At 43.6% G+C, this 27,575-nt stretch overlaps 1 protein-coding gene across 1 annotated transcript in view; it reads left to right on the forward strand.

The window, feature by feature from the left end:
* The first annotated feature begins 5,475 nt into the window (after positions 1–5,475).
* The window catches only part of DNAJC3 (DnaJ heat shock protein family (Hsp40) member C3), a 58,293-nt gene continuing 36,193 nt past the window's right edge, over positions 5,476–27,575 (forward strand). The window contains exons 1-2 of the mRNA XM_065901721.1: positions 5,476–5,700; positions 27,351–27,461. Of these exons, the coding sequence (XP_065757793.1) occupies positions 5,619–5,700; positions 27,351–27,461 (193 nt within the window). The 5' untranslated portion in view covers positions 5,476–5,618. The remainder of the gene's footprint in view (positions 5,701–27,350; positions 27,462–27,575) is intronic.

The raw sequence follows: 27,575 nt of genomic DNA on the forward strand, positions 1-27,575 counted from the left end.
CAGAACCAAATATTAAACAATCCTTGTCATGCTTCAAAATTTTTATCTTATTGTAACATAGGCTATCATTTACATGTACTTGTTCATATTTTAAAAACAAAGTACAGTTAATGAACTTTTTCTTATAGACATTTTGATTATCTGGACTATAATATTCTTAGAGTGTATATGTAACAGATTTTAAATAAAGTAATTAACAGTTTGCCAAGTGAAGGGAAAAGAGGGAAAATAGGAAAAAACAAGAGAGGAGCAGGTTTTAGACAACTAAGAACTGTCTCCCTGAAGTGCTAATTCTCTTTCTTCTGCAAGGAAAAGGAAGTTTAGATGCAAAAAAACTTATACAATCACTCATTACTGTTGATACTGTTGCTGCTGCTACCGCTGCTAAGTCGCTTCAGTCGTGTCTGACTCTGTGCGACCCCGCAGATGGCAGCCCACCAGGTTCCCCCGCCCCTGGGATTCTCCAGGCAAGAACACTGGAGTGGGTTGCCATTTCCTTCTCCAATGCATGACAGTGAAAAGAAAGTGAAGTTGCTCAGCCGTGCCGACTCTTAGGGACCCTTTGGACTTCAGCCTACAAGACTTCTCCGTCCATGGGATTTGCCAGGCAAGAGTACTGGAGTGGGTTGCCATTGCCTTCTCTGTGTTGATACTGTAGTCCTTCACAATTAAGTACACTTTATTTCTGAAATAATTTTAGAATAAAGCTGCAAGGATACTACAGAGAGGTCCTAAACACATGTTTATTTCCCCCTATTGCTAACATCTTACATATAATCATGGTACATTTGTCAAATTAAGGAAGTTAATAATGGTCCATTAACTACACTTGAAACTTTTTGTGGATTTCAGCAGTTTTCCCAGTAATATCCATTTTCTATTTCTGGATCTGGTTTAAGATAGCACCTTTTAGTCATCATGTCTCCTTAGTGTCCTCCTGTCTATTAAGTTTTGAGGAGTACTGATCAGGTATTTTAAAGACTGTCCCTTGATTTTCTTTTAGGTGATTTTTTTTTTTTCATATTTACACTAGATTATAGAATGGAAGGAATATCACAGAGGTGAAGTATGCTGCCCATGACCTTGAATCAGGAGTATACAGAATATAGCCTCACATTAATAATATTTACTTTGACCACCTGGCCACGGTAGTGTTTGCGTTTCTCCACCCTAGTCTTTAAAAGTTAGTCAGTCCACATTCAAGGGAGAGGGGAGTTCAGGTCTTACTCCCTCCCCTACCCTGCCCCCCCATTTCAGGAGGTATCACGTTAAGTTGAATAGTGTCCCCCCCAAAGATATCTACGTTTTGAATCCCCAATAACGTTGTATTTTATGGCAAAAGGGATTGCGCGCATGTGAGTAAATAGAGGCTGTTGTAGGCAGAGAATATCTTGGATTATCCGGGGGGATTCTAAATAATTAATTACAAAGATCCTTATAGGACGAAGGAGGAAGGTCAATAAAGAGGGAAATGATGATGTGATGAAGGACACAGGTTGATGTGGCCAGAAGCGTACTAACAACATAAAAGAAGGTGGTCAAACAGACCGAGGACTGGCTTTAAAGCCAAATTTCTACATGAGAACACTGAAGTTGGATCAGAGTCTTTAAATTGCTGCAAAGAAGTAGTAAACTCAGAAGGGTAATGTTTTACCATTAGGTTGGCAAAAACTATGGAAATCGGTTATATTTGGTGATGGTATGTGGGGACATAAATAGTTGTTAGGAATACAAATTACCCTGACTTTTAAGGAAAATAGTCTAACAGTATATCTTAAATGTTAAATGTGCAGTCTTTGACAAAGTAAGCCCATGTTTAGAAATCCCTTTGATAGAAATGAAAGCTCAAGTTCATAAAGATAAATGTAGAAGGATGTATACAACAGCATTCATTATGCGAATTACAATGCTGCCTATTTTGTTTTTAATTTGGTGCAAAAAGATGTTATAAGTATCATACTTGCTTTTGAATCATTTATTTCTCCCCATAGCTAATCCATCAGCAAATCTTATCTTCTTTACCCCCAGAAACTGTGTTCTAGATCTGTTCATTCCTCTTTGCCAATATTATTTTACTGGTCAGTAAACACAAATCAATATATTTTTATATATTACAATTATATAATGTTGGTGGTTTTGCATATACCACAATTTAAATATTCTACTATTATTTTAAATCTTTTACTATCATAGTGAATAGCTGCTATTAATTACAGTAGGGTGTTTAATTTTGAAAAGGACTGCATAAATGTTGATAAATGCAAACAATATTTATAATTTTCTCTACAATCACTGGATTACTTTGGTTTTATTGGCAGAGGTGATCAGGTGAAAACCATGCCCAGATGAACACTGGAGAAAACATTCCTAAACATTTTATACATAAAGATAATTTTAGCCCTGGACACTAAATGCAGTCTAAAATAATGTTTCCTTTCTTTGTTTTAAAGTTATCTCTTCCACAGGATACTTTGTAAATCTTAGTTTTAAGACTTCAGGCTTCACTGATATGCAAGTTGATCAGTGAATTTTTAAAATCACTCAACATTGAAGGCCCTTATTATGTTTTTATTATCTATCACACAAGGTCTATCCTCTCCTTAATCATTTTTAATTTCCACGCTTAGAATTTCTTTACCACTGCTCTTCCTTAAGATCAAAATCATAGACAGGCAGCATTCTGGTGATAATTCATGGTGTAGTATTATTTGTTCGGGCTCCCCGTGGTGGCTCAGTGGTGAAGAATTTGCCTGCCACGCAGGAACTTGGGTTCAATCCCTGAGTTGGGAAGATTCCCTGGAGAAGGAAATGGCAACCCGCTCCAGTATTCTTGCTTGGAAAATTCCATGGACAGAGGAGCCTGGTAGGCTACAGTTAATGGAAAGGCAAAGATTCAGACACGACTGAGCGACTAAACAAATTATTTGCTTACAAAATTCTTTCCTCATTATGTTCAACATTTTGTTAGCTGCCTTGGCCACAGTATTTTATCCAGATAACTTTCCAGTACTTTATCCACTGACTACTTGTGGACACTAAAATCATCTGCTCTTTTTCACTAGCGCTGCCTTGTGATGGTCGATAAGAAAAAGTGAAGTGAAGGTGTCAGTTGCTCAGTCATGCCTGATTCTCTGTGACCCCATGGACTGTAGCCTGCCAGGCTCCTCTTTTCCATGGAATTCTCCAGGCAAGAATACTGGAGTGGGTAGCCATTCTCTTCTCTAGATCCTCCCAACGCAGAGATTGAACCCGGGTATCCTGCATTGTGGCAGATTCTTTACTATCTGAGCCACCAGGGAAGCCCTATAAGGGAAAGGACGAAACAAAAATTAAAAAAAAATTCCAAGGAGGAGTCTCATGATCTCACTCTCGTTAGAAGTATGAATAACACTTGTTTGCATGTGTGTGTGCTAAGTCCCTTCAGTTGTGTCCGGCTCTTTGTGACCCTATGGACCTTAGCCTGCCAGGCTCTTCTGTCCAAGGGTTTCTCCAGGCAAGAATACTGGAGTGGGTTGCTATGCCCGCCTGCAGGTGATCTTCCCCACCTAGGGATCAAACCAGCTTCTCTTACATCTCCTGCATTAGCAGGCTGGTTCTTTACCACTAGCCCCACCTGGGAAGCCCACATAATACTTTATAATTTAGAAAAATTTGTACCCCCTTCATGAAACCTCAGAACAAACCATTGAGGCTATCAGTGTCATACCCACTTTACAGATGAAGATAGCTTTAGATAAGAGGTGTGGTGTGCAGCTAAATTTCGTGGATTTGAATCCTCCCCTGTTCATATTATATTGTATTGCTTTCCACCACAACTACTATGAGACTGTGTTTTTGGCTTGGTTTTCCTTTCTGCAAACCATTTCCTTTGCAGTAGTTCCCTCTGGAATAAAAGGTTAGAAAGCTTTTTAGCCTTCTGAGTGTATTTTTTAGGAAATCACGAATTCACTATGCTATTTATCATTCATGAGTTCTAAAGTGTACAGTACCACTGAGGAAGCAAATGTAATCTGGTAAAGTAATAACTTTACACTCGACAACGCTTAACACAGAAAGGCATTACTGTCTCACCCAATGGGAAGCATCACTGGTGTATAGTGTGCGTTGTGCTGGGGATGCCAGAGGAAGTGGATGTGAACAAGTTTAACGCCCAGACTGCGTAACTTGAACTTTATCTTGTTCATGTCTCTCTTTTTTTTTTTTTTAAACCTGTCAATGTTTATTTCACACACATACCCTAAAGACAGTTTAAACCAGATTGAAAATGAAAAGCTAAGATTGTGACCCTGTGGTGCTGAAGAGTCAATGGGCTGGAAGGCAGGGGAACACTCACAGGTATTCCTGGTGCCAAGAATCAAATGCAGAAAGTGGTGGCCAGACAGCAGAGGAGTCAGCTCTGGATTCAGAAAATAGAAAGAAGGTACCCCATAACTACCCCACCCAAGGCCTGAGCTAAGGGTCCCAATGACTGGACAAAGTGCCGGTGGGGGCATGGGACACAGATTTCAGGGCCGGCTCAGCCCCGGGCTCAAAGCAGAACTGGCTCCACCTACATCTGAGAGTTAGTCTGTTTTCAGAAGCCTGTCTCTCTTAAGTTTCATCTGATGAGTACAAGGTACAAGATCCAGTCCTAACAGCTCTTTCTTTTTTCCCCTCTTATAGTTGACGTCGGCTGTACTCTCAACAGCCCTTTGCTCTCTTAGCTGCTGTGCTTCCTAGGTTTCTTTTGCACAAAATCTTCCAGACCTGCTCCTTTCTGGACACGCTGGTCCCCTGCACTGTTGGGGTTTGGGTCCCAAGCTTCCATGCCATTCTCATTTGACCTGCCTTAGGACCCTAACGTATTTTATTGTGCCTGAAAAGCTCCCGGCTCCATCGGTTAACCCTACTTTACTGCGCTCCAGGTTCGCCTGATCGCTTCTCGAGCCCTCCTCAGGGTTCGGTCGGTATTGGTTCCGAGACGCTCAGCGGGAGGACAGCAGGCTCTGCGACTCGTCCTGTTCCGCGATCCAGATCCGCAGACTTCCTGGTACCAGGTCTGGCTTCTCATCCCGGACGCGGCGGCTCCCCGACTCTCTCTCTCTCCAAACAACACACCGGAAAACCTCGGATTGCTGACAACCTTCTCCTTCTAGCCGAGCTGGCGCGCACGCGGGGGGCCGACCCAAAAAGAGTTGGGCGGCCTGCGCATGCGGACTCGGCGGCCGCCAGACAAGCCTCCCCGGGCCGCCTCCCCTCCGGCCGGCCGCGGCGGTTTGGAGCTCCTGACAGCTCCGCCACCGGCGGACGCAGCCTCGTCTCGTGCTTCCACGTTATCCTATCAGAGACGGGGCGGGGCGGCGGCCCCGCGGCCTATCAACGCGAACCACGATCCCGGCGAGCCCAGTAGGAGTGCAGCCAGGGAGGAGGCGATTGGGCCGCGGCGGCGCTGGGGGCGTGGCGTAGCTATGGCCCCGCCCACCGCCGCCGCCGCCGCCTCCCTCCTCTGGGCGCCAGCCGCCTTAGGCCCGAGCGAGAGCGGACGGCGGGCGGGCGGCCGCAGCTGCAGCCTGAGCGCCGCGGCGGGGGGCTGGTGGGCCCCGCAGCTTTGCTCCTCCTCAGCGTCCGCGCTCTCGGACATGGTGGCCCCCGGCTCTGTGACCAGCCGGCTGGGCTCGGTGTTCCCCTTCCTGCTGGTCCTGGTGGACCTGCAGTACGAAGGTGAGTCGCGTCCCGCCCCGGCCCGGAGGAGGCGCGCTCCGGGTAGGGTTGGGGGTGGAGGGGCGGCCAGGCCTCCCGGCGCTTCCCTGCCGAGCGTCTGGGGCGGCCGGGGCGGGAGCCGGAGACCCCGCGGCCCGGCCTGGGCCTGAGCCCGCCTCAGGGCGGGGGCCGGCGCCCGGTTCCGGGTTTGTCTGGGGAGAGGTGCGGGGAGCGGCGGGCCGCGGGACCGCGGGTATGCACTGAGGAGCCGCGCCGGTGGGGTCGGCGGGAAGCGGGGCGGCGACTTCTGGGGAGTCCTGGGGCGCGGAGACCCGGGCGGCTGTGCGGTCCCGGCCTCGCCTGGGACCCTCGCTCGGCGCCGGGGCTCCGGGTCAGCGGTGCTGGGAGGAGGCTGTAAAGGTGGCCCGAAGGGAGGCTTCTTTGGCTTTGGAGTTCCGGGGGCTGGAGGGGACAGTGTCGTGTTGGATGTTAGAAGTGAGTAACCGTCAGCCCACTCCGCTCTGGGTTGTGTCTCGAAGTTGTTAACTTGCTGCGTTACGGAGCCGCTGCTGAAATTCAAGCTCCCGGCGGGCAAGGCTCTTAAAAGTTTGTGGCTTTACAGTTTCCAGTCTGGAGTCACTCAACTTTTCCTTTGACGAGTTCCGTGGGGGTGGGGGGGTGGGGTTGGGCATCCACTTTTAAGAAGATACGAACGCTAATTTTCACTTAAGTCCTACAGTTTGGCATGTTGGCTGCTCTTAACAGGAAACCGAGGGTTGTCCCGTCTTAGTTGTCAGCGGGCAGGAGTGAAAGCCGCGAGTGCCCATTGATCTGATGCTCCAAGCGTGGTTACCCCGCGAAATATTCGGGTACAGTGACGTTATCTCGTGCACTCAACTGTTTCCAGCCCCGTGAACAGGCTAGTAGTCACAGAGGCCAAATTAAACAGTTTAATATTGGATTTCATATTAGAGGGAGTGAGGAGCTGAACGCAGGAATTGTTTCTGGTAAAATCCCTTTCAGCTTATCAACTTACAAAAAAGAGTTATACTCTCCAATTTTTAGATCTCATTCATGGCAGCGTTTTTTGTTTTTTTTTTTTTTAATGGCAGCTTTTTTTTTGGGGGGGGGGAGTGGTTTTTTTTTTTTTTCAATCAGAAACCAGAATATGTGGCATGGCAACATTGGGACGAAGAATTTGACAGTGAGGCTGCCCCAGAAAAATCTATGGAATTGGAATTGGAATGCCTGGACCATGACCTTTAATATAGGTCGTGTATTCCACTTCTTTTACGTATTTTAATGTTAAATATCTCCTGCCCTATGAAGTGTAGTACTAATGTCTAGTTAGCATTAATTAATTTTGGTTAGTTAAGAGAAAGTTGGGCTTCATTGGTGGCTCAGATGGTAAAGAATCTGCCTGTAGTGGGGGAGACCTGGGTTTGATCCCTGGGTCAGGAAGATCCCCCTGGAGAAGGGAATGGCAACCCACTCCAGTGTCCTGGCCTGGAGAATCCCATGGACAGAGAAGCCTGGTTGGGTTACAGTCCATGGGATCGCAGAGTTGGACACAACTGATGGACTGATACTTCACTTTGAAGAGAAAGTGGCCTATGTTCTGCTTAACGTGAGTTGTTTTTTTAAGTTACATAGGTATACACTTTTGTAAGATTTGCCTTTTCCACTGGCTTATAGGCTGCCTTTTTAGAATCACTGTTCTGTATATGATTCTGTAGGACTTTAACACCTCATGTCTGTCTTGTGGTATTTTCCAGAAGGAAAACCTCACCGGAGAGCTCTTCACCCAATGTGGAACTCATCGGTGACATTTCACAGAGGGGTGCCAAAGTGCTGTCTTCTTTAGGGTATTATCTGTGTGAAGTAGCCAGGACTTGGTCCAGGTGGTAGAGAAGAAAGGAAGAAGTTCTTAAACTTATTGACGGTGCCTGGCACTCTCTGGGCACCTTCTGTAAGCTGTCTCCTATTCATGGAGGTACAAGATGTTGTTTCTGCCCTACAGATGAGGAAGCTGAGGCTCCAAGAGTTTAACTTGGATAAGGTCACATAGCTGTTAACTCTAAGAGACATAAGCTGAACTCACATTATTTGACTCTGAAGTTCATCTTGCTTGTGGACTGGAGACAGAAGTTAAGTGGCTGAGGGTATCCTGTGGGCCCAGGCACTTGTAAGTAGTGGCAGCTGAGAAAATCCAGCCTTTCTGTTTGTGTTTGCCACCAGCAGTAGTGAACAGGAAGAGGGTTTCCTGACATCTTTAATACAGTGGTTCTCAAGCTTGAGTGTGTGGTCACCTGGGTTCCTTTTTAAACACAGTGCTGAGCCTCACTCCCAAAGTCCTTGATTCAGTAAGTCTAGGTGGGACCTGAAATTTTGAATATCTAAAAAAGAATCACTGGTATAATAAGTTATGCAGTGGAGTTAAATTAGGTATCTGTTGTGTAAATCAGGTATCTATTTTTTTTGATGGAGATGTAAAGATAGGAAAGAACCTTTGACAGCAAGCTGTTAACTCGTTTTCCCGAGTAAGCTGTGTGTCTGAGTTTTCTAACCTAAGTCTTTCTGGAGGCATTTAGGACTGCGTGATTCCACTCTTGGGCCCAAGGCTTGGAGGCAGAAGAAACAGAACAGGTGTGAGAAGAATGAATATGAAACAAAGAGTTGTATTGCAGTGTCCCCAATAATTAGCTTAGGGGGCCTAGTTTTGTCTGATTTAAAAATACTTATTTTTTTCCGTAGGCTTTTCTGTTAATTGTAATTCAGAGAAGTAAGCTATTTAATAGACTCATGAATTGAAAGGTTAAATCTTTTAGCACCCCTTTTCAAAAAGGCCTTGGAAAGAAAGAAGTCCGAAGCACTAGTTTAGGAATAGAATTTTTGGAGCAGAAGGAAAACTTTTGTAGTGTCTGCTTTAGTATTCTTATGTTACAGATAAGGAAACTATTTTAATTCTCTGCTAATGGTGTGTTCTATTTGGTGATTTAAGTGAGAACATAATCTGGGAACCAAACCTTCTTTTATCGCTTTCTTCCTTAACATTCTTTCTGAACTCAATTTATCTTTATTTCACTGGACTGGCCTGACAAAACCATAGACTTTGGACACTGGGAAAAGAATAGTTACAAAAGATGGTGATACTTTTTATATGAACAGTGCTCGCTAGGATTTTCTTGGCATTATTTAAATATGAAGATAGTAAATAAAAGAGCAAAAGCAAAGGGCTTTCAGTAATTTATATACCCCCTACCCCTTACCTGTGGTTTCTCTTTTCTTGGTTTCGGTTACTTGTGGTAAACTGTGGTGTGAAAATATTAAATGGGAAATTCCAAAAATAAACAATTCATAAGTTTTAAATTGCAAACCTTTCTGAAGAGCATGATGAAATCTCACGCAGTCTTGCTCTGGCCATGAATCATCTCTTTGTCCCCTGTATCCAGCCTGTCACTTAGAAGCCATCTGGATTATCAGCACTGTTGCAGGGGTTGTGTTCAGGTAACCCTTCTTTTACTAAATAATGGCCCTAAAGTGTAAACCTAGTGATGCTGACAATTGGGAAGTTTGGATATGCCAAGAGAAGCTGTAAACTGCTTCCTTTACGTGAAAAAAGTCTATGTCTTAGTAAGGAAAGAAAACAAAACAAAACTGTATGCTAGGTTGCTAAGATCTGTGGTAAGAATCAATCTCCTATCTGTGAAATTGTGCAAAAGGAAAAAGTAGCTTGTGCTTGTTTGACTATTGCACCTCAGACTACAGAAGTTGTGGTCACAGTCTGTGATAAGTGCTCAGGTAAGATGGAAAAGACATTACATTTGTACAATAAGATATTTTGAAAAGAGGGCACCACATTCACATCTTTTATTATAGTATATTCCTATAATTGTTCTATTTTACTGTTGTTGATCTCTGTGTCTGATTTATAAATCAGCCTTATCATAAGTGCGTATGAATAGGAAAATATAATGTGTATACAGTGTGTGTGTGAAAGTCGCACTCAGTCATGTCTGACTTGTTGCATGGAATTCTCTAGGCCTGAATACTGAAGTGGGTAGCCTTTTCCTTCTCCAGGGAATCTTCCCATCCCAGGGCTTGAACTCAGGTCTCCTGCATTGTGGGCAGATTCTTTACCAGCTGAGCCACAAGGGAAGCCAAAGAATACTGGAGTGGGTAGCCTATCTCTTCTCCAGGGGATCTTCCCGACTCAGTAATCAAACCAGGGTCTCCTGCATTGCAGGCAGATTCTTTACCAACTGAGCTATCAGGGAAGCCCTAAATGTGTATATAGGGTTCAGTACTGTCTGTGGTTTTGATATCCACGGGGATTTTGGAATGTATTCTCTGAGGATAAGGGGGAACTCCTGTAACCTAAGTATTCTTGCAGACTCTCAGAGAGCTTCTAGAAAATTATTTTAAATTCACTTAGTGATATAGGCTATTATAAAGCAGTAGTGTCCAGGTCCCAATTCACTTGACTAGTTAGCGCTTACTGAGTGAGTGTCCAGAAGTGGAGTAGTTTAGTTTCTGTGGGATGGGGGAAGTTGTGCTGAGATGGAATGGCCAATAGTCAATAGGCTTTACTTTTCCATATGAAGTTAATGAATTGTGGTTAAGTTTAATTTCTGTTGCCATAGTGTTCCTTTGATTATTGCTCAGCTATTAATCTTTGTTTGTATGAAATATCATGGGAACACAGTCACCTGCTCTTAAGAACAAAAGCATGATGTCAGCCATAAATTGATTTTTCAAGATCTTTGGGATGCTGCTTTTTAAATTTTTAAAGATAAGTTTTAAAAATCTGAAGAGTTTGTGTTATTCAGAGTTCTAGAATATGGAGAAAACTCATTTAACTGGTTAGCAGAGGCTTCACCATAGTGTTCTTTATAGGTGAGATACATGCAGTATAGAACTCTTGGTTTTTGTCTTTGCATTTATAGACAACTTGGGGATATAACACATGTTTTGCGAAGCATCTGTGTTCTCTTGCTACTTGCTCAATGTGGATTTTGTAATCCGTCTTGTAGTCAGTCCATTGGAAGCACCCTTTAATTTTCTTGTCCGTGTAATCTTTGGTTTTATTCACTTGGCAAAATTTGAACTGATTTAAATCCAACCTGACTAACTGGTTTGTTGAACCTCAGAGCTGATCATGGATGGAGAAAAATGAAGATAACCTTGCTGACAGGTCTCATTTTAAGCATATAGTCTCTATTTCCAACGCATACTGAGTACTGCTAACATTCCTACAGTTCCCTAGTGTGTCTGTTCTTGAAAGTCTGTCTCAAACCTTTTCTTCTTTCTGTAAATCTCCAATTGAAATCCTCCTTTCTTTTCTTCCTCATTCTTTGTTTTTGGCTGCACAAGGTCTTAGTTGTGGCATGTCAGATCTAGTTCCCTGACCAGGGATGGAACCCAGATCCCCTACATTGGGAACTTAGAGTCTTAGCCACTGGATCACCAGGAAAGTCCCTCTTCCTCATTCTTTGTGACCAGGGGTCCCCAACCTCCAGACCTCATGCCTGTTGATCTGAAGTGAAGCCAATGTAATGATACTAGAAATAAAGCACACAATAAATATGGTGTGCTTGAATCATCCTGAAACCATCTCCCCTCCCCAACCTTATCTGTGGAAAAATTGTCTTCTAGGAAACTTGTCCCTGGTGCTAAAAAGGCTGGGGACTGCTGTTTTAGACTTTGTCTTTATCGAGAAAATGAAAGCCGCCACAGGGCAGTTTCTTCTTTCTACCTCTGAATTTAGTAGCCTAGCTGCATCTGTACCCATTCTGCTACTTTTCTTAACATTAATGAGTAAAAAAAAAAAAAAAATCCCTCTTCTTGGCAAAATCCAATTTTATACTTAAGCCCTGGATTCCATTTCCTCTGATCATCTGAAAATACTGCTTCTACGGTTACTGTTTTCTCCTGTATCATCCCTTGCTTCCTCTCCCGGGTCATTGACATCTGCACTCCAGCATGCTATAGTGTTTCCATCTTAACTGGGCTTTGATGTTATGTGTGCTTTAGCTACTAAACGGTATCATTGTTTCTCTTGAGAGCAGAACTTCAGAGAGCCCTTGGTTGGTAGTCTCTCTTGCTGTATCATCTATTCTTTTCTCAACACAGTAGAGCCTGCAAAGCCTTACCTGTCCGACTCCTATTTACTTGTATCTTTTTTCATCTTAATCTTCTCCTCCACTGGGCTCCTACCACATCAACTTGACTTCCAAATGCCCAGCTCATTTCTGATGTAGGGGTCTTTATTTTTGTTGTTCCTATACTCTGAAGGTTTCAGAGAACAGCTTTCCAAATGAGCATTCATATTTCAACCCTGACATACTATTTAAGAAGCATGCTCTAGGTCAGTTAATAATTTCCTTTTGCCTTTTTGTGTTTTCTACATAAAACTTAATGTTGTCCTCAATTACTTGATTTGTATTTCCTGTCTGTCTGCCTCGCTAGAATATAAGCTTTATGGAAGGTGCTCTTATCTCTATACCTAAACTATGTTGACATGAAGTAGATTTGCAATAAATATTTTCAAAATGGATGAGTGAGATTGACTTTTCTAACTTTTTTTTACATGAACCCTTCTAAACTGATTTTCCAAGTTAAAATTCATTGAAAAAGGAAACCCATCACATTTATGCTTTCACATTTAACTGAAGTGAAGACTAAAGTCCATTGAAATTGAGCAAAGATGGTTACAATAGATCTTATTTTCCTAGTTTACCCAGGAAGATTTTGGGGCAGACACAGTTCCTATGTACTTGCTACATAACTCAGCACTCACGTGTGTGCGCGCACATGTGCTCATTTGTGTCCGACTCTTTGCAACACCAATGGACTGTAGCAGAATACTGGAGCAGGTTGTCATTTCCTCCTCCAGGGGATCGTCCCTCCTCCAGGGAATCTTCCCACCCCAGGGATCGAACCCGTGTCTCTGCTGTCTCCTGTATTGGCAGGGGGATTCTTTACCGCTAGTGCCACCTGGGAACTTTTGGCTTTGAATACTAAAACAGTTTTTAGGTTAGGGTGATTGGAAAGAGGCGCTGGCAGGGTCTAGGGGTTCCAGCTCAGTGTATTTTTATTAAAACTGTTCTGTCATTGCTCCTTACTAGACTGTGGAATTGTGAAGATAATGAACTTCCTGCTCTTTTGAGAAGAGCCAGATTCCACAGTTTTCTGTGTTTCTGTCTTGAGACTTCTTTCTCTGCCCCATCTTGCTTTGATCTTGGATTTAGAAAGGACCTTTTACAGACAGTACTTTCTTTCCCCCGCATTCTGTTCTTTTTCCCCCGCCTTGTGTTCGGTTTTAGAATGCTCTTAAAGTTCTCTCCCTTCCTGACGCTCTGAAGTGCTCTAGCCTAAACAGCCCCCACAGCCCTGGGCTTGCTTCGCTTCTGCCACCTGGCCTTGGCTTGAGCCTTAGCCTCTCTGAGCTTTTGTTCTTGACTTTTTCAGTCTGGTTGTTCCAGTCTTGATTGTGACTCTCAGCACATCATACTTTTTAAGCCCTCAACTTTGTTTCTTTAGAATTGTTTAGTTTTTGCTCTGTAAAAATATGACAGATCCTAATACTGTTATAACTTCAGTGAAAGACTTGGCTGCTTCTCCTTTTCCCCTGTCCATGCTGTATATTTGGCTGACCTCTGACTGACGCTTGTCTGTGGAGAAACCTGTTTGTTTAATGCTGCCCAGGAGACAGCAGGATGTTTGGTTGTCTTATCTCTCAGAAGTAGGAGGCCTCTCTCATTGTCACTGTCTCCCAGGATGTGACAAAGGAATAAAAAGTATCCATGGTTTAAATACATAGTAGAGATACCGCAGAAGCAGCCACATTTACAATTTTTTAAAAAAATTATTTATTTATTTGGTTTCTCAACTCTATTTATTTATTTTTCCATTTATTTTTATTAGTTGGAGGCTAATTACTTTACAATATTGTAGTGGTTTTTGCCATACACTGACATGAATCAGCCGTGGATTTACATGTATTCCCCATCCTGAAACCCCTCCCACCTCCCTCCCCATCCCATCCCTCTGGGTCTTCCCAGTGCACCAGCCCTGAGCACTTGTCTCATGCATCCAACCTGGGCTGGTGATCTGTTTCACCCTTGATAATATACATGTTTCGATGCTGTTCTCTCTAAACATCCCACCCTCGCCTTCTCCCACCACATTTACAATTTTTAAAGAAACATATTAGTGTCTGTATGAATCTTTGGTGGGTTTGATTTTTATAATTGTTACTGTGTATCTTAGATTCTATTATATTGATGAACTATAATACATTTAAGAAAGAAGGAATTTAGTTACATTCGTTCAGTAAATATTGAGTACCCACTTTGTGCACGGTCCTGAACTCGGTGGTGTATAAAGAAGAAAAGACAGCTCCTCCTCTCAGGCTTGCGTTTGGTCAGGTTTGGGACTTGGCAGCCGGCTGAGCAGGTCAGCTTATTGAGGCTGGGGGATTGCCAAGAGAAGTCCTGTGCTTGCGAGTGGAGGGATGCATGGTGAAGTAGGGGTGTAGGAGGAACCGTCCCCGCCTTCTCACCGAGGTAGTTAGGGAAAGTTTCACAGAGGGACCAGCGGCGTTTGAGGGCAGAATCCTGATGGAGGAGGAGAGCTTTTCCAGGGGGGCAAGTGGGGGAGGCGTTGCTGTGGAACAGCAAGTTTAAAGGGATGCAGCATGAGACCTGGTATGTTCAGGGACCCTCCGTCCGTTCCCTGCGCTGTTTGTATGCGGCAGTCGCTCAGCCTTGTCCGACTCTTTGCGACCCCGTGGGCTGTAGCCCACCAGGTTCCTCTGTCCATGGAATTCTCCAGTCAAGAATACTGGAGTGGGTTGCCATTCCCCCCCTCCAGGGGATCTTCCTGACGCAGGGATCGAACCTAGGTCTCCCCCATTGCAGGCAGATTCTTTACCATTTGAGAGAGAGGGGTGATGAGGCTGGACCCAGATGAGGGACCTGATCATGCAGGGTCCTCTTTGCCTTTAGATCTGAAGGGACTTGGACTGAATCTCGCCAGCACTGTGCAAACACTGCAGAATTGTTATTAGGAATGCATTTGGGGGGAATTTCTCTGGCCATAGCAGGGGGCCGGACTTGGAGGAAGGTGGGGAAATATACCAGTTAGGAGGCATGCCCTCTCTTTTGGGGGGATAAAGGGGCTACATAGCCACCACTTACACACTGTGGCAAGTTCTGTTATGGAAAGGTGACCAAGGTGCACTGGGGGATAGTAATTAATTCTCCCTGGCACCCCACTCCACTACTCTTGGCTGGAAAACCCCATGGACAGAGGAGCCTGGTGGGCTACAGTCCATGGGGTCGTGGAGAGTCGGACACAACTGAGTGACTTCACTTTCCCTTTTCACTTTCATGCATTGGAGAAGGAAATGGCAACCCACTCCAGTGTTCTTGCCTGGAGAATCCCAGGGACGGCGGAGCCTGGTGGGCTGCCGTCTGTGGGGTCTCACAGAGTCGGACACAACTGAAGCGACTTAGCAGCAGCAGCTGGAAGACTGAAATTTTTATAGAGGAAGTGGTATTTACTTATCACATTATTAGATGAAAGTGATGTTGGATAAGATAGTAACATAATAAGGATCTGAGTTTTAGGTAAAAGGCACAGAGAAATGCTGGATACCGCTTTCAATCATAGAAGGCAAGAGAAGCTTAGTTTGGAGAGGAACTCGACCTCTAGGGTGACAGTATACATAACTCTTTGGAGGGACACCTCGTCGCTTTGTTTGAAGGACAGTGCAAATGAAAGAGCCTGGGTGGATGTTTTGGTCCAACTTACAGAAAAGGTCACGGTAACCCACCTTGCATGCATGGGCTCAGTGACCAGGAAAGTGACCCTGCGGCTGTGGGAAGCCAGCCTGGGGCTCGGCTCTCAGTGTCGCTGTCCCCCGGGGGGTGCTTCTCGGGGGGATCCTCTGCCATGCCAGATTCGCGGGCCCCCGTCTTGTGCACGCTGGCGTCGTGGTCACCCAGGCCTTTGGATTTCATCTGCTCATTCAGGGAGTGAGTCTCAGTGAAGTCACCCAAGTGGGTGTTGTTTAGTCAGTAGCCAGTTTGTGCAGTTCCCTGAGGGGTTTTTCAGGAGTAACACATGCTCTGTTGTGTTCAGCGGCTTGCTCTCCCAGTCCTCCTGGTTTGGTTTCTTGATACCCTGAAGAATGTGGGATTCAGCCGCCTTGTTGGTTTGTAGCTTCATCAGTGTCTCAGCATACCTCTGTCCTCATGAGACTGCTGAAGAAGCTATCTGGCATACCCTTCACAGCCACACTGGCAGGATCAAAGCGGCAAGACGCGGCCAGGGAGACGCAGGGGGCACGGAGCTCCGGCTGGGTCTGGCAGCTGATGGCGGCCCCGGAGTCCTCGTGGTCACTCGGGCACACCCGCGAGGGGCACTCGGTTGTCGCGGCAGGTGGCCGAGGCACCCTCCAGGGTGCCGTGGGGAGGCGTGGCTGTGCTGGTTCGGCCCAGCCTCTGGCAAGCGCTGTTGCAGCAGGGAACTGCGGTGGCTCTCTGTAGAATGTGTGGCCCGAGGCCTCTGGAATGAAGAGTTCAAAGTACCATGCACATGTACTCTTGGCTCCCACTAGACCTCAGGGTCTACCTGTGAGACTGGAACAGATTGTGGTTAAAATGTTCCATTAAATGATGGGTTGGGTGAGGGAAGCATGCAAGGCTGAGCAACTGTGGAGAGAGAGCTTAGCCGGGTTTGTATGGGGGAAAGGTTTCTGAGCTGTGCTGCAGATAAAGCTAGGCTTTGGAATTGAGTCATGGTCTGACAGTTACCACGAGTCTTCAGGCAGCTTGGGTGACTTCTCTAAGCCTTAGATTCCTGAGTTATCAAAGTATGAAAGATGTTTACTTTCTAGGTTTGTTGTGAAAATTAAGTGAAATAGATATTCTGAAAGTATTCAGCATGTTATTTTAATTTCTTAATTTCCTTCTGTGTTACATCTTTCCTGTTAGACACTTTCACGACTGGATAAGGAAAGTACTGTGACTAATGGTTTATCTCATATCCAGATTTCTTACTTCCTCCAGCAGTCTGAAATCCTTTACTGAGTACATTGATCTGATTGTCCCTTTGAGAAAATTAAATGGGAGATGTTTGAAATCTTCTTGATAATTGGAAGACTGCTTCCTTTACGTGTTGTGAGCACATAGATAAATCTATCAGCTTGCCTTTGAAATTAATTTTACCAGCTGTAATAGACTGGATGGTTAGAGAGTTTACACACAGCATTTTCACCATTCTTACTGGATCCCTAGTTTATTCTCTAGTGTCATTTTAACATGCTTTCTGTACACACATTTCTACATGTGATGCACAGTCTTTTAAACTTTATACTAGGAACTGTAGATGTTTATGTGGAGGTAGAGTTTATATTAGAATTTACCTTTAAAAAATCGAAATGAACTGCCTTTAATTGTTTTAATTTCCCTACCCTATCCCTTAAAATGGAGAAGGCAATGGCAGCCCACTCCAGTACTCTTGCCTGAAAAATCCCATGGACGGAGGAGCCTGGTAGGTCTGTGGGGTCACTAAGAGTTGGACACGACTGAGCGACTTCACTTTAATTTTTCACTTTCATGCATTGGAGAAGGCAATGGCAACCCACTCCAGTGTTCTTGCCTGGAGAATCCCAGGGGCGGGGGAGCCTGGTGGGCTGCCGTCTATGGGGTCGCACAGAGTTGGACACGACTGAAGTGACTTAGCAGCGACTTAGCAGTAGCAACAGCATCACTTAAAAAGATTTAAGTAAGTGAAAGTTGCTCAGTCATGTCCAACTCTTTGTGACCCCATGGACTGTAGTTAATAGAATTCCCCAGGCCAGGAGTGGGTAGCCGTTCCCTTCTCCAGGGGATCTTCTCAACCCAGGGATTGAATCCAGGTCTCCCGCATTGCAGGTGGATTCTTTATCAACTGAGCCACCAGGGAAGCCCAAGAATACTGAAGTTGGTAGCCTGTCCCTTCTCCAGGGGATATTCCTGACCCAGGAATAAAAAACTGGGTCTTCTGCATGGCAGTTGGATTCTCTACCAACTGAGCTATCAGGGAAGCCCACAAAGATTTAAAGTAAAACCTTACTGTGTGAAATTTTCTACATTTACCAAGGTGGGGAATGATATTATGAACCTCCCCGTACTCCTCTCCCCGTGTTAACAGTTAACCCATGACCAATCTTATTTCATCTGTACCTGTGGATTATTTTGGAACATTTTACATGACATCATTTCGTTTATAAATATTTTAGTGTTTATGAAAGATAAGGACTGCTTTAAGTTTTAGAGTCTATATCATCTAAAAATATTCCCTGCAGTGTCTGATTATGATGCTATACCTTTGAACTACAGTCTAATAAAAACATTTGAGACAGGGTTATTTTGCTCTTCTTTCTTGACTTAACTGGCTGCTTAATTATAAAATATGTCTTTAGTGTTAACAAATATTCTCTAAAAGTTTTCAATTTCAAGTGATAATCAGTGCATCTTTAACGAAACACATTGCTCAGTTTGTTTTCTTTTTATTGTATAAGCACATGAATACATTGTTACCAGAGGAAAAAACTAGACCTACAGAAGTACATACTGTATCCTCTTTTTTAAAGCGTAAATGAAATCTGAACACATTTACTCTAATGCAGCGTGGTGTCCGTGGTTCACGCCACCACAGCTCTTTCCATTCTTGCCGGCCTCTAATCTGTTTTCCACTCGGCCAGCCAAAGTGATCTTTTCAAAATGTAAATCAGATCGTCAGTTCCTTGCTGAAAAGCCATCCAGTGACGTCCCTTTGCTCTTGGAGTAAAACCCAGATTTCTTACCATAGCCTGCAAGGCTAAGTGTGACCCACCTGGCAGCTGGGAGCTTCTTCTTGCTGTCTTAACATAGGCTTGGTCTTACCCAAGCCCTCCGCACTTGTTTTGTACTGCTTGCCTGATCATATTTTGGCATGCTAGAGGCTTTTTGCCATTTAGGACTGCTCTCCTGCCTTTTGTGTTTTAACTCAGGCAGGAGTTATTTGACTCCTAAGCACTATATTAAGCTCTCCGCTTCCTTTCCTCTGGCAGAGTGATCTTGCTTGTCTATCTTTATCTCCACTGCATGCCCACTGCTAGAGCAGTCGGTGCGTGGACACTTGGTCTGTTTTTTAATGTGTGTTGCATCCTGTGGCTCTGTAAGGGTGTCAGTTATCTTCATTTTTAGAATGTTTTTTCATATTTGCTCCCCCAATTTTGGTTCCTTAATTCTCCTGTTTGGTATTGGTTTCATAAGGATAGGTTTTACGTTCATCTTTGATTTTCAGAATTCCTTGTTGCCCGTCTTTGAATTCTGATTGTGAGAGAAGGCTGACTGCCTGTCTGGAGGCTGAGAAGTCTCCAGGACCCCTTCCTTCCTTTCCTTGGTTTCAGAGTTTGGGTCCCCCAGAGAGCTGCAGCCACCTCCATGGCATACCTCTCCTGAGAAGGTGTTTGGATATGATTTTGCCCACCAGTCTCATCCTGTCCATCTTATGTTTTGAGAATTTTTCCAAAATTTCTGTTTTTTAGATGACCCTCTTATGCTTAAGAAAGAATTTTTTTTCCAGTAAGGTTATGAATGTATCTCCTTAAATAAATCTTGTCATTTCTAGAATTTGAGTCTATTGGGAAGTAGGCTCATGTGCTTAGTAGCTGACTGTTTTTTTCTATTTCCTATGGACCACTTTCTTAAAAAAAAAATACTTTTTAATGAAAGAGGTAATTTCTGTCAGCAAGTCATTTCTTCATTGAAAGGATTTAAGTTAAATTTATTCTTGGAAAATCTTAAAAATACACCAAAGTTTAGAAAATAGTATCATGCACCACGGTGTCCTGTCAGTTCAGTTTAGTCACTTAGTCGTGTCCAACTTTTTGTGACCTCATGGACTGCAGCACACCAGGCTTCCCTGTCCATCAGCAACTCCCGGAGATAACTCAAACTCATGTCCATCGAGTCAGTGATGCCATCCAGCCATCTCATCCTCTGTCGTCCCCTTCTCCTCCCACCGTCAATCTTTCCCAGCATCAGGGTCTTTTCCAGTGAGTCAGTTCTTCGCATCAGGTGGCCAAAGTAGTGGAGTTTCAGCATCAGTCTTTCCAATGAATTTTCAGGACTGATTTCCTCTAGGATTGACTGGTTGGGTCTCCTTGCAGTTCAAGAGACTCTCAAGAACCTCAGTTCAAAATGATCAGTTCTTAGGCTCTCAGCTTTCTTTATAATCCAACTCTCACATCCATACATGACTACTGGAAAAACCATAGCTTTGACTAGACCGACCTTTGTGGGCAAAGTAATGTCTCTGCTTTTTAAAATGCTGTCTAGGTTGGTCATAGCTTTTCTTCCAAGGAGCAAGCGTCTTTTCATTTCATGGCTGTGTCCTGTTACCCCACTTCAAAAATTACCAACACCTGGTGGATGTATTTTGTCTGTACTTTCATCCTCTTCCCCAAGATTATTTTGTAGGCAGTCCCGGTTCACATAATATATTCTGTAAATACTATGTGGTGGAAACTCCAGAGTGATGCTGGAAAACAGCCTCTCTCCAGAGTCAGTGATTGCCCTGTAGGCTAGGGAGTTCTCATAAAGCTAAAGCCTGTAAGAGTTTTCTCGTTGCTTTCTGAGGAGGAGACTACCTTATTCATTTCTGTTAAGACCACAATTTTATACACAGTGTTCAGTAACATCTGTTAAGTAAAACGTTAATTTCTGTAATCTTCATTACGAAAAGCAGGTTGTATTTTTGGATGTGATATGGAATTAGGTGAAACTACAGTTGACTCTCACATTCTGAATATAATCAGTTTCTAAATCTATATGGCATACTGAATTTCTCTGAAGATACAGGTTAGGAGCCTGTGTCTTCATTTTAAATGGGAAAAATAACAATGCTTTCCTCGTCCATTGAACACCCCTAACTAATTTCTCCAAATTATATCTACATACTCGTAAATAGGTTAGACGTTTTCACATTATTGCCCTGAAACAAAGAGGACTTTGTAGGACCCTGAGTTTTGTTTTTTCTTTTAACTTATTGTATTGAAGTATACTTGATTTACAATGTTGTATTGGTGTCTGCTCTACAGCCCAGCATTCCAGTTATACATACATATATATGTATAAATACACATTCTTTTTCATATTCTTTCCTTTTATGGTTTATCATAGGGTATTGAATATAGTCATCTGTGCTATACAGTGGCCCTTTTTGTTTATCCATTTTATATTTAAAATGGTATTCCCAAGGTCCTGCTAATCCCAAAGTTCCAGTCCATCTGTCCCCCTTGGCAACTACAAGTCTTTTCTCTATCCTTGTGAGTTTGTTTCTGTAGAAGTAGATAAGTTCATTTGTGTCATATTTTAGATTACACATTTAAGTATTACGGTGTTTGTCTTTCTGACTGACTGCATTTAGTTTGATATTCTCTAGGTCCATGCATGTTACTGCAAATGGCATTATTTCATTCTTTTTAATGGCCGAGTAGTATTCCATTGTGTATATGTACCACATCTTTTTCTGTTCATCTGTCGATGGAGAGTTAGATTGTTTCCATGTCTTGGTTATTGTGAATAATGCTGCTATCAACAAAGGGGTGCGTTTTATCTCTTTGGATTATAGCTTTAGGACCCTGAGTTTTTGAGACCCCCAATTTAAGGTTTCCTCTTCTTTTTCTTTTCCTTCTTCCTTCCTTTCTTATTTAGAGGGCTCCAGCAGGCAACTGATGTAATAAAACACTACACAGAAACACAGAAAATTCAGACTGGGAATATGAAAAGCTACTTTGTTGTTTAGTAGGGTGAAGAATAAGGTAAAGTGTATTTCATTTGGCTTTTTGCTCTATTAGATGAAATCAGGAATTCACTAGCTTTTGATGATTGAAATGGCAGGCAGTTATTCAAATAGTTGCTCTGGCTGTCTTCCTGGACTCCATCTCTTTCTTCACTTGACCCCTGTGTCCAGACAGTTGACATAAGTTGCGTGTAGTCTTTTCCTCTCTCGTATTTTTTCTCTGCAGTCTGTTTTCTCTGTTTCCACTGCTACTACTCCACGGTCAAGTCAGCATCATGTTACCTGAGTTACTGTCACTGGGACTTTATTGATTTCCCTCTTCCCTTCTGGCTGTTTACTGGCATCTTCTAGCAGAGAAAGGAGTGAGAAAGACCCACTCAGTAATGAAGGCATGGTGGAGAGGAGAGCTGGCTGCAGTACTGGACTCTGAGTTCTCTGAAAGCCTCATTACTCTTGAGTTCTTGGCTGTTATAAAGATACGATGTTCTTTGTGTTTGGAATGCTAGATTTCCTCTTTAGCCTTGTTACACAGCCCCATCCTTCCCACTTGTCCTTCAGGGGAGACCTCAGGGAACACCGTGTCCCCCCAACCCTAGCACTGTCCAGGAGAACTTTCTGTGATGCTGGGAAATGTTGTGTATCATCCTTACTGTCCCACACACTCGCCATTAGCTAAGTGGCATTTATGCTGTGACTCGTGAGACTGACAAATTTAAATTTAAATTTTATTTAGTTTTAACTGTAGGCATTGGGTGCCTCTGCTTGTGCCCTCTCAGAGATCTGTGTGTATTCATTCCATCCTAACACTGTGTTGTATGCTTTTCCAACATTTTATTATCAAACATGAAACAATTTTATAGTGTACAGCCCTGTACCTATCACTTAAAGTCTACTATTAATGTAATTACTACACATGTTTTTAATACATATCCATCTGGGCATTTTTCTATCCATTAATCTTTTTGAAAAAATAATTTTCAAAATAGCATCAGTGTACATGTCCCTAAATACTTTAACATATATATCATTAGCAGTTTTTTTTTGCAGGGGTAAAATTTATATACAATAAAGCGTCCATTTTAAAGTATATATTTGCTGGGTTTTGATAACTGCATGTGCCTGTGTAACCCTCGCCTCCGTCAGGGTTAGAACTCTCTCAGCACCCCAGAGACTTCTTTCTGCTCCTCCCCAGTCCTGTCTCCCACCCTCTCGAGTGATGACTGTTGAGATTGTTTTCCCTGCAGTGTCTCCTTGGCACAGTGAAAAGCTTAACATCATGTTTATTGTGAAAGAGAAACGCTGTGGCTGTTTAGTTTCCACATGCACCTTCTACACATGCACCTTCTACACGCATTTGAACTTTAGAACAACAGAAAGAGTCTATATTCTACCTAACGAGTTGCAGCTCTTGGAAATGAAAAACGCTCACCTGTATCCTGGTTGAGAAGATACGTTTTCCGCAGTCACTGTGTCCATTACTGACTGTATTAATTACCACTGTCCTGTTCAGGACTTAATCATATAAAAACTAAATTGTAAAGTTAATTTCCAACAGCTTGTAAATAAAATAAAAATGGAAACTGGAGAAAATATGGTTAGTACAGTCGATTCTCAATTCATGGTAGTTATACTCCGTATGTCATTATCAACGTTGAATTAACAAATATTGAACCACTGCACCTGGGAGAAAATTCAGGCTTAGGATCCTGCAAGGCCTCAGGTCACTACCAGCTTGTCAACAGATCAAAATGTAACCTTGTTTTGTGTGACTTTCTGTTTAAAAATATCTTGTTTAATATAATTGACTAACATTGAATTCATGCAGCAGCGTTATCATTCATATCTGAATGAAGCTCATCTGACAAACATGTTTTCTTTTCTTGAAAGTGTTTTGCTTGCACCGCACAGCTTGCAGGATCTTAGTTCCCCTACCAGGGATTGAACCCATGTCCCTGACAGTGGAGGCTCAGAGTCTTAACCACTGGGCCACCAGGGAGTGCCCCAAACGTATTTTTTTTGAAAGGCCCAGTACAGTCTCTTGCCTTTAGGAATATTAGGAAGGACTATGCTTGGGAGCCATTTTAAACAGTGGAATCAGTGAAAAAGAAGGAAAGCAAAAACCATAGAGGACACGTGTTTAAACATGAGAGCTGACGCAGGAAGGAGGAGAATCACCCTGTTTGACTTCAGCTCGGAACATGCTCTTCAGGTGTCCCAAGTGTGTCCCCATTCCACATGTACGCCTGTCCTCAAATGACTGCCGGGGGCCCTGCATGTTGGTTTGGAGATTCCAGGTGAATCTTAGGGGCTCACAGATTAACCTTAGTGAGTGGGCAAATTCTGAGACACCATCTGAGTTGTGAGGCTTGACTGTATGTATACAAATAAACAGATGCTTATAGACAAGCAAAGAGAACATGTACAAAGCTGCTGCATTTTGAGTCTGTAATTAGTCATGAGGTCATAGTTGATTTATATGGCATCCTTTGTTAACTTCCTGTACCATACATCTCATGCCTTCTGCTGAAACCTCAGCTCCTCTGGCTTCTTCTCCTGATGGTGTAACCGAAACCCTCATTTCTGAAGGGTCTGAGTGCTCAATTGCCCTGTTTTTTGGTTGCTGTAATTTTAAATTAATCTTTAGTGTTGGGCACAGAAGGACTAAGGCCCCAGAGAGTCCCCTAGGGTACAGGTGCGCCCCTCTTTGCCAGCCTCTTAGCAGAGCCTGTTTCTCCTTGATCAGAAACTCCCTGCAGCTGGGCAGCTCGCTGCCACTTTATCTCAGCTTCATGCTGCAGGAGGTTTTTATCTTGGAACCAAAACACTCAGCAACCATCTTAGTGAATTCTAATACTATAATCCCTTTTGGGGGTAGCATTTAAAATAAATATTATTTGCTGTTTAAATAAAATATTTTAAAATATTGACCAATTCTGGGTGAAAGAGATTAATAAATGCATAATGTTTAATGCATATTACCCAATATAAGGATTTTCCATGTAACTGAGACTTTTAACTGTAAGTACTGAGAACAATTTAAGATAGTTTTGACAGAAGACTTTTCTCAATATATTATAGTTGTTTTTAAGTTTGGTGGTCTGTGTGGTTTTTGTTAAAACTACTCAACTTTGCATTATAGCATGAAAGCAGCCTTAAGCCAGGTACAGTGAAGGGTATGACTGTGTTCCAGTAGAATTTTATTTACAAAAACAGTTTGCTGACCTCTATTCTAGAAAGTGGGCACACACCAGTTAATGAGACCAGGTACAGTATTATATTCTTTTCTTGTTGATCTAAAACCTTTAGAATCCATTTCCACACATGTTCCATGGGTTTCTGCTAGTTTATCAGCAAAATCTTGCAATTCTTTTGGTGTGTGAACTATTTTTTCTTTAAAAAAAGCTTTTCTTTATTGGAGTATTGTTGCTTTACAATGTTGTTAGTTTCTGCTCTACATCAGAGTGAATCAGTTATACATGTATCTCATCTTTTTTAGATTCCCTTCCCATTTAGGTAATGACAGAGCATTGAGTAGTAAATTGTTTTCTTTAGGTCACAGTAATATACTTGCCTGTTGACATCTGGAGTGGTTAGGTTTGTCTGAGTGAGCATCCCCTTTCATGGCTTCTGCCCTGAGTGGTTGTCCTTGGAATTTTAAGCAGTTGAAGGCGAGGTGCTACTGACGGTGGAAGGGAATCTGCTTCTATGGGTAAGGCAGGCTCAGAAGGTCTGGGAGGTTAAATTGGTTCGATTCATGTAGGTTACAATCAGATGTCTCTATTTTTAAGTTTGAGGGTCCCATTCTTTACTAATATGTTCTAAATATTCTAGGAGAGACTTGGAGAGACTCTGAATTCAACTATTGTTTTAATTCAGCAATCTTGAAAATTAAATTTTGTGTTTGATTTCCAACTAAATCATCTCTATGGCTACAAAAAATTAGAGTTTGTTTTAGGGGCTACTGTGGAATCTTTCAGCTAGGAGTTAGCCCTGAGCTTTTCTTCCCTCTTTAAGTACTCTAGTGTGCTCTAAGGAATCCATCCCACAGTCCTTATTTTCATCATTACTGCCATTATGGTCAAGTGCAGCAGCCACTTGGGTTTCCCAGCCATGTGCCTCAGTTTGCGGCATGTCAACCGCAAATGATATCTTCATTAATTAATTCTATACCTGCTATAAATTACTAACTCATTTCTCATTGACACGGAATTCAGCAACAGTGCTCAAGCTCAAGGGCATGACCAAACCAATCCTTAAATCCCATTTTTGTGGCTCCGTGTGTCTTGAATCACTCGCAATAGCAATTGCGTATGAAAGTCTGGTTTTCTTCAGGAGACAGGAACCTCATGGTTGTTTTAAAAGAGGAAGTTTAATGTAAAGGACTGTTATGATAGGAGGGCGACTGTAATGGTGTAAAAGGAACTTTCCGGGATAGTCCAGGACTGAGAGGCAGTCCCCAAGGAAGGGCCAGCCTGGAGAGGGGTCCCTTCCCCAGGGCTGGGGTTCAGCTGTCATTGGAGAGAGTACAGTTGCAGCCCGTTTGTTTTGAGAAAAAGTTTGCTGAGTTGCCAGGGCTAGAGCTGGTCCACAGTGGCTGGGGAAGCAAGAAACCGCCTCCTCAGGTGTGTGGTGTCCTCGTGGGAGGTAGTGTGTGACCGAGGCTCCGGGTGGCTGAGGGGCTGGCCCCCTGGATGCGTGGCGGGGACAGGGCCCCTCTGGAGGTGGCCCCCCTGCACACCACGCGGCAGGGGCCAGAGAAGAGGCGCAGCAGCAACAGGAGCCAGGAGGGGAGCTTCCTGCAGCGCCCCGCCAGCGCCCGTTACGGTCAACGCCCAGCACTGTGCTCAGTGTGAAGAAAACTGCTTACCCAGCCAGCCCATTATCACAGTCAGCGCTGGAGGATGAATGCGGAGCTGAGAGGCGGCTCGTTGGGTGGCAGTGGGCCTGTCAGTCAGATGATGCTCTTCTACTCCCAGTTCCTCACCAGGTCTGCATTTTGCTCAGAGCGAAACCAAAGCCTAGCGTGGTCAGGCCCCTCTCCTACTCTGATGTCATCTCGTTTCTCATCTCCCTTGTCGGCTCTGTGGTGGTCATCCAGACCTCCCTGCTGTTTCTGGAACATGCCTGGAAGGCGCCTGACCCCAGGGCCTTCGCACTAGATGGTTGTCCTCGGCAAACTCTTTTCCTAGCTAGGTACCTGCATGGTGAGTCCTCACTTTCTTCAGGCAGGTCTTTGCTCAGGGAGGCCCTGGACCACCTTGTTTAAGACTGAGAGCCCCACTGCTCCTGGCCCGCCACCCGGCGGCTCTCCTTGTTACCTCCCGTACTTATGTCTGACTCCTGTTGCTGCAACGTCAGGGGCCACGAGTGACTGAGGTTTTTGTTTGTTTAGCTCGCTTATCCCAAATATGTAGAACAGTGCCTGGTGCCCTGTAGTTGCTCATTAAGTTCTTGATTGTTATAGTGGATTCTAATATTCATTAAAGTGAGATTCTAGTTAAACAAAGCAGTTCTGATTTTGTTGTTGTTGACCAAGAAAGTCCTAAGCATTTTTGCTAGTCTCTGTGTTGCCCATTTCCCTTGTGTTCTGTAGAGTAGGTTTGCTCTTTGCACTGATGAGCTTAGCACTAGTGTGTTTTCGGGTGCCTTATAGGCTATAACATGAAGCCCTGTACTTGGCTGTTGCTTTCTTAGCTCACTTTTCAGCTTCTGTGACTTTTTTCATCTGAGTAGATGGCTGAAGCAGACAACTGTATTTCCAACGTTGTATTCATGAGAGTTCAGTTGTGGTTCATGGGAAGGTAATTTGTTATTTTTTTGTTTGTTTTTAGGTGCTGAATGTGGAGTAAATGCAGATGTTGAGAAGCATCTGGAATTGGGCAAGAAACTCCTTGCAGCTGGCCAGCTCGCGGATGCGCTATCTCAGTTTCACGCTGCAGTAGGTCTGTATCTTGGAGTCAAAGCACTCAGTGGCCATCTTAGTGAATTCTAACTTGTAGCTCTTTTTTGGGATAACATTTAAAATAAATAGTATTTACTGTTTGAGTAAAGTATTT

This window comes from Muntiacus reevesi, chromosome 11 (genome assembly GCF_963930625.1).
Source record: "Muntiacus reevesi chromosome 11, mMunRee1.1, whole genome shotgun sequence".
Taxonomy (NCBI): domain Eukaryota; kingdom Metazoa; phylum Chordata; class Mammalia; order Artiodactyla; family Cervidae; genus Muntiacus; species Muntiacus reevesi.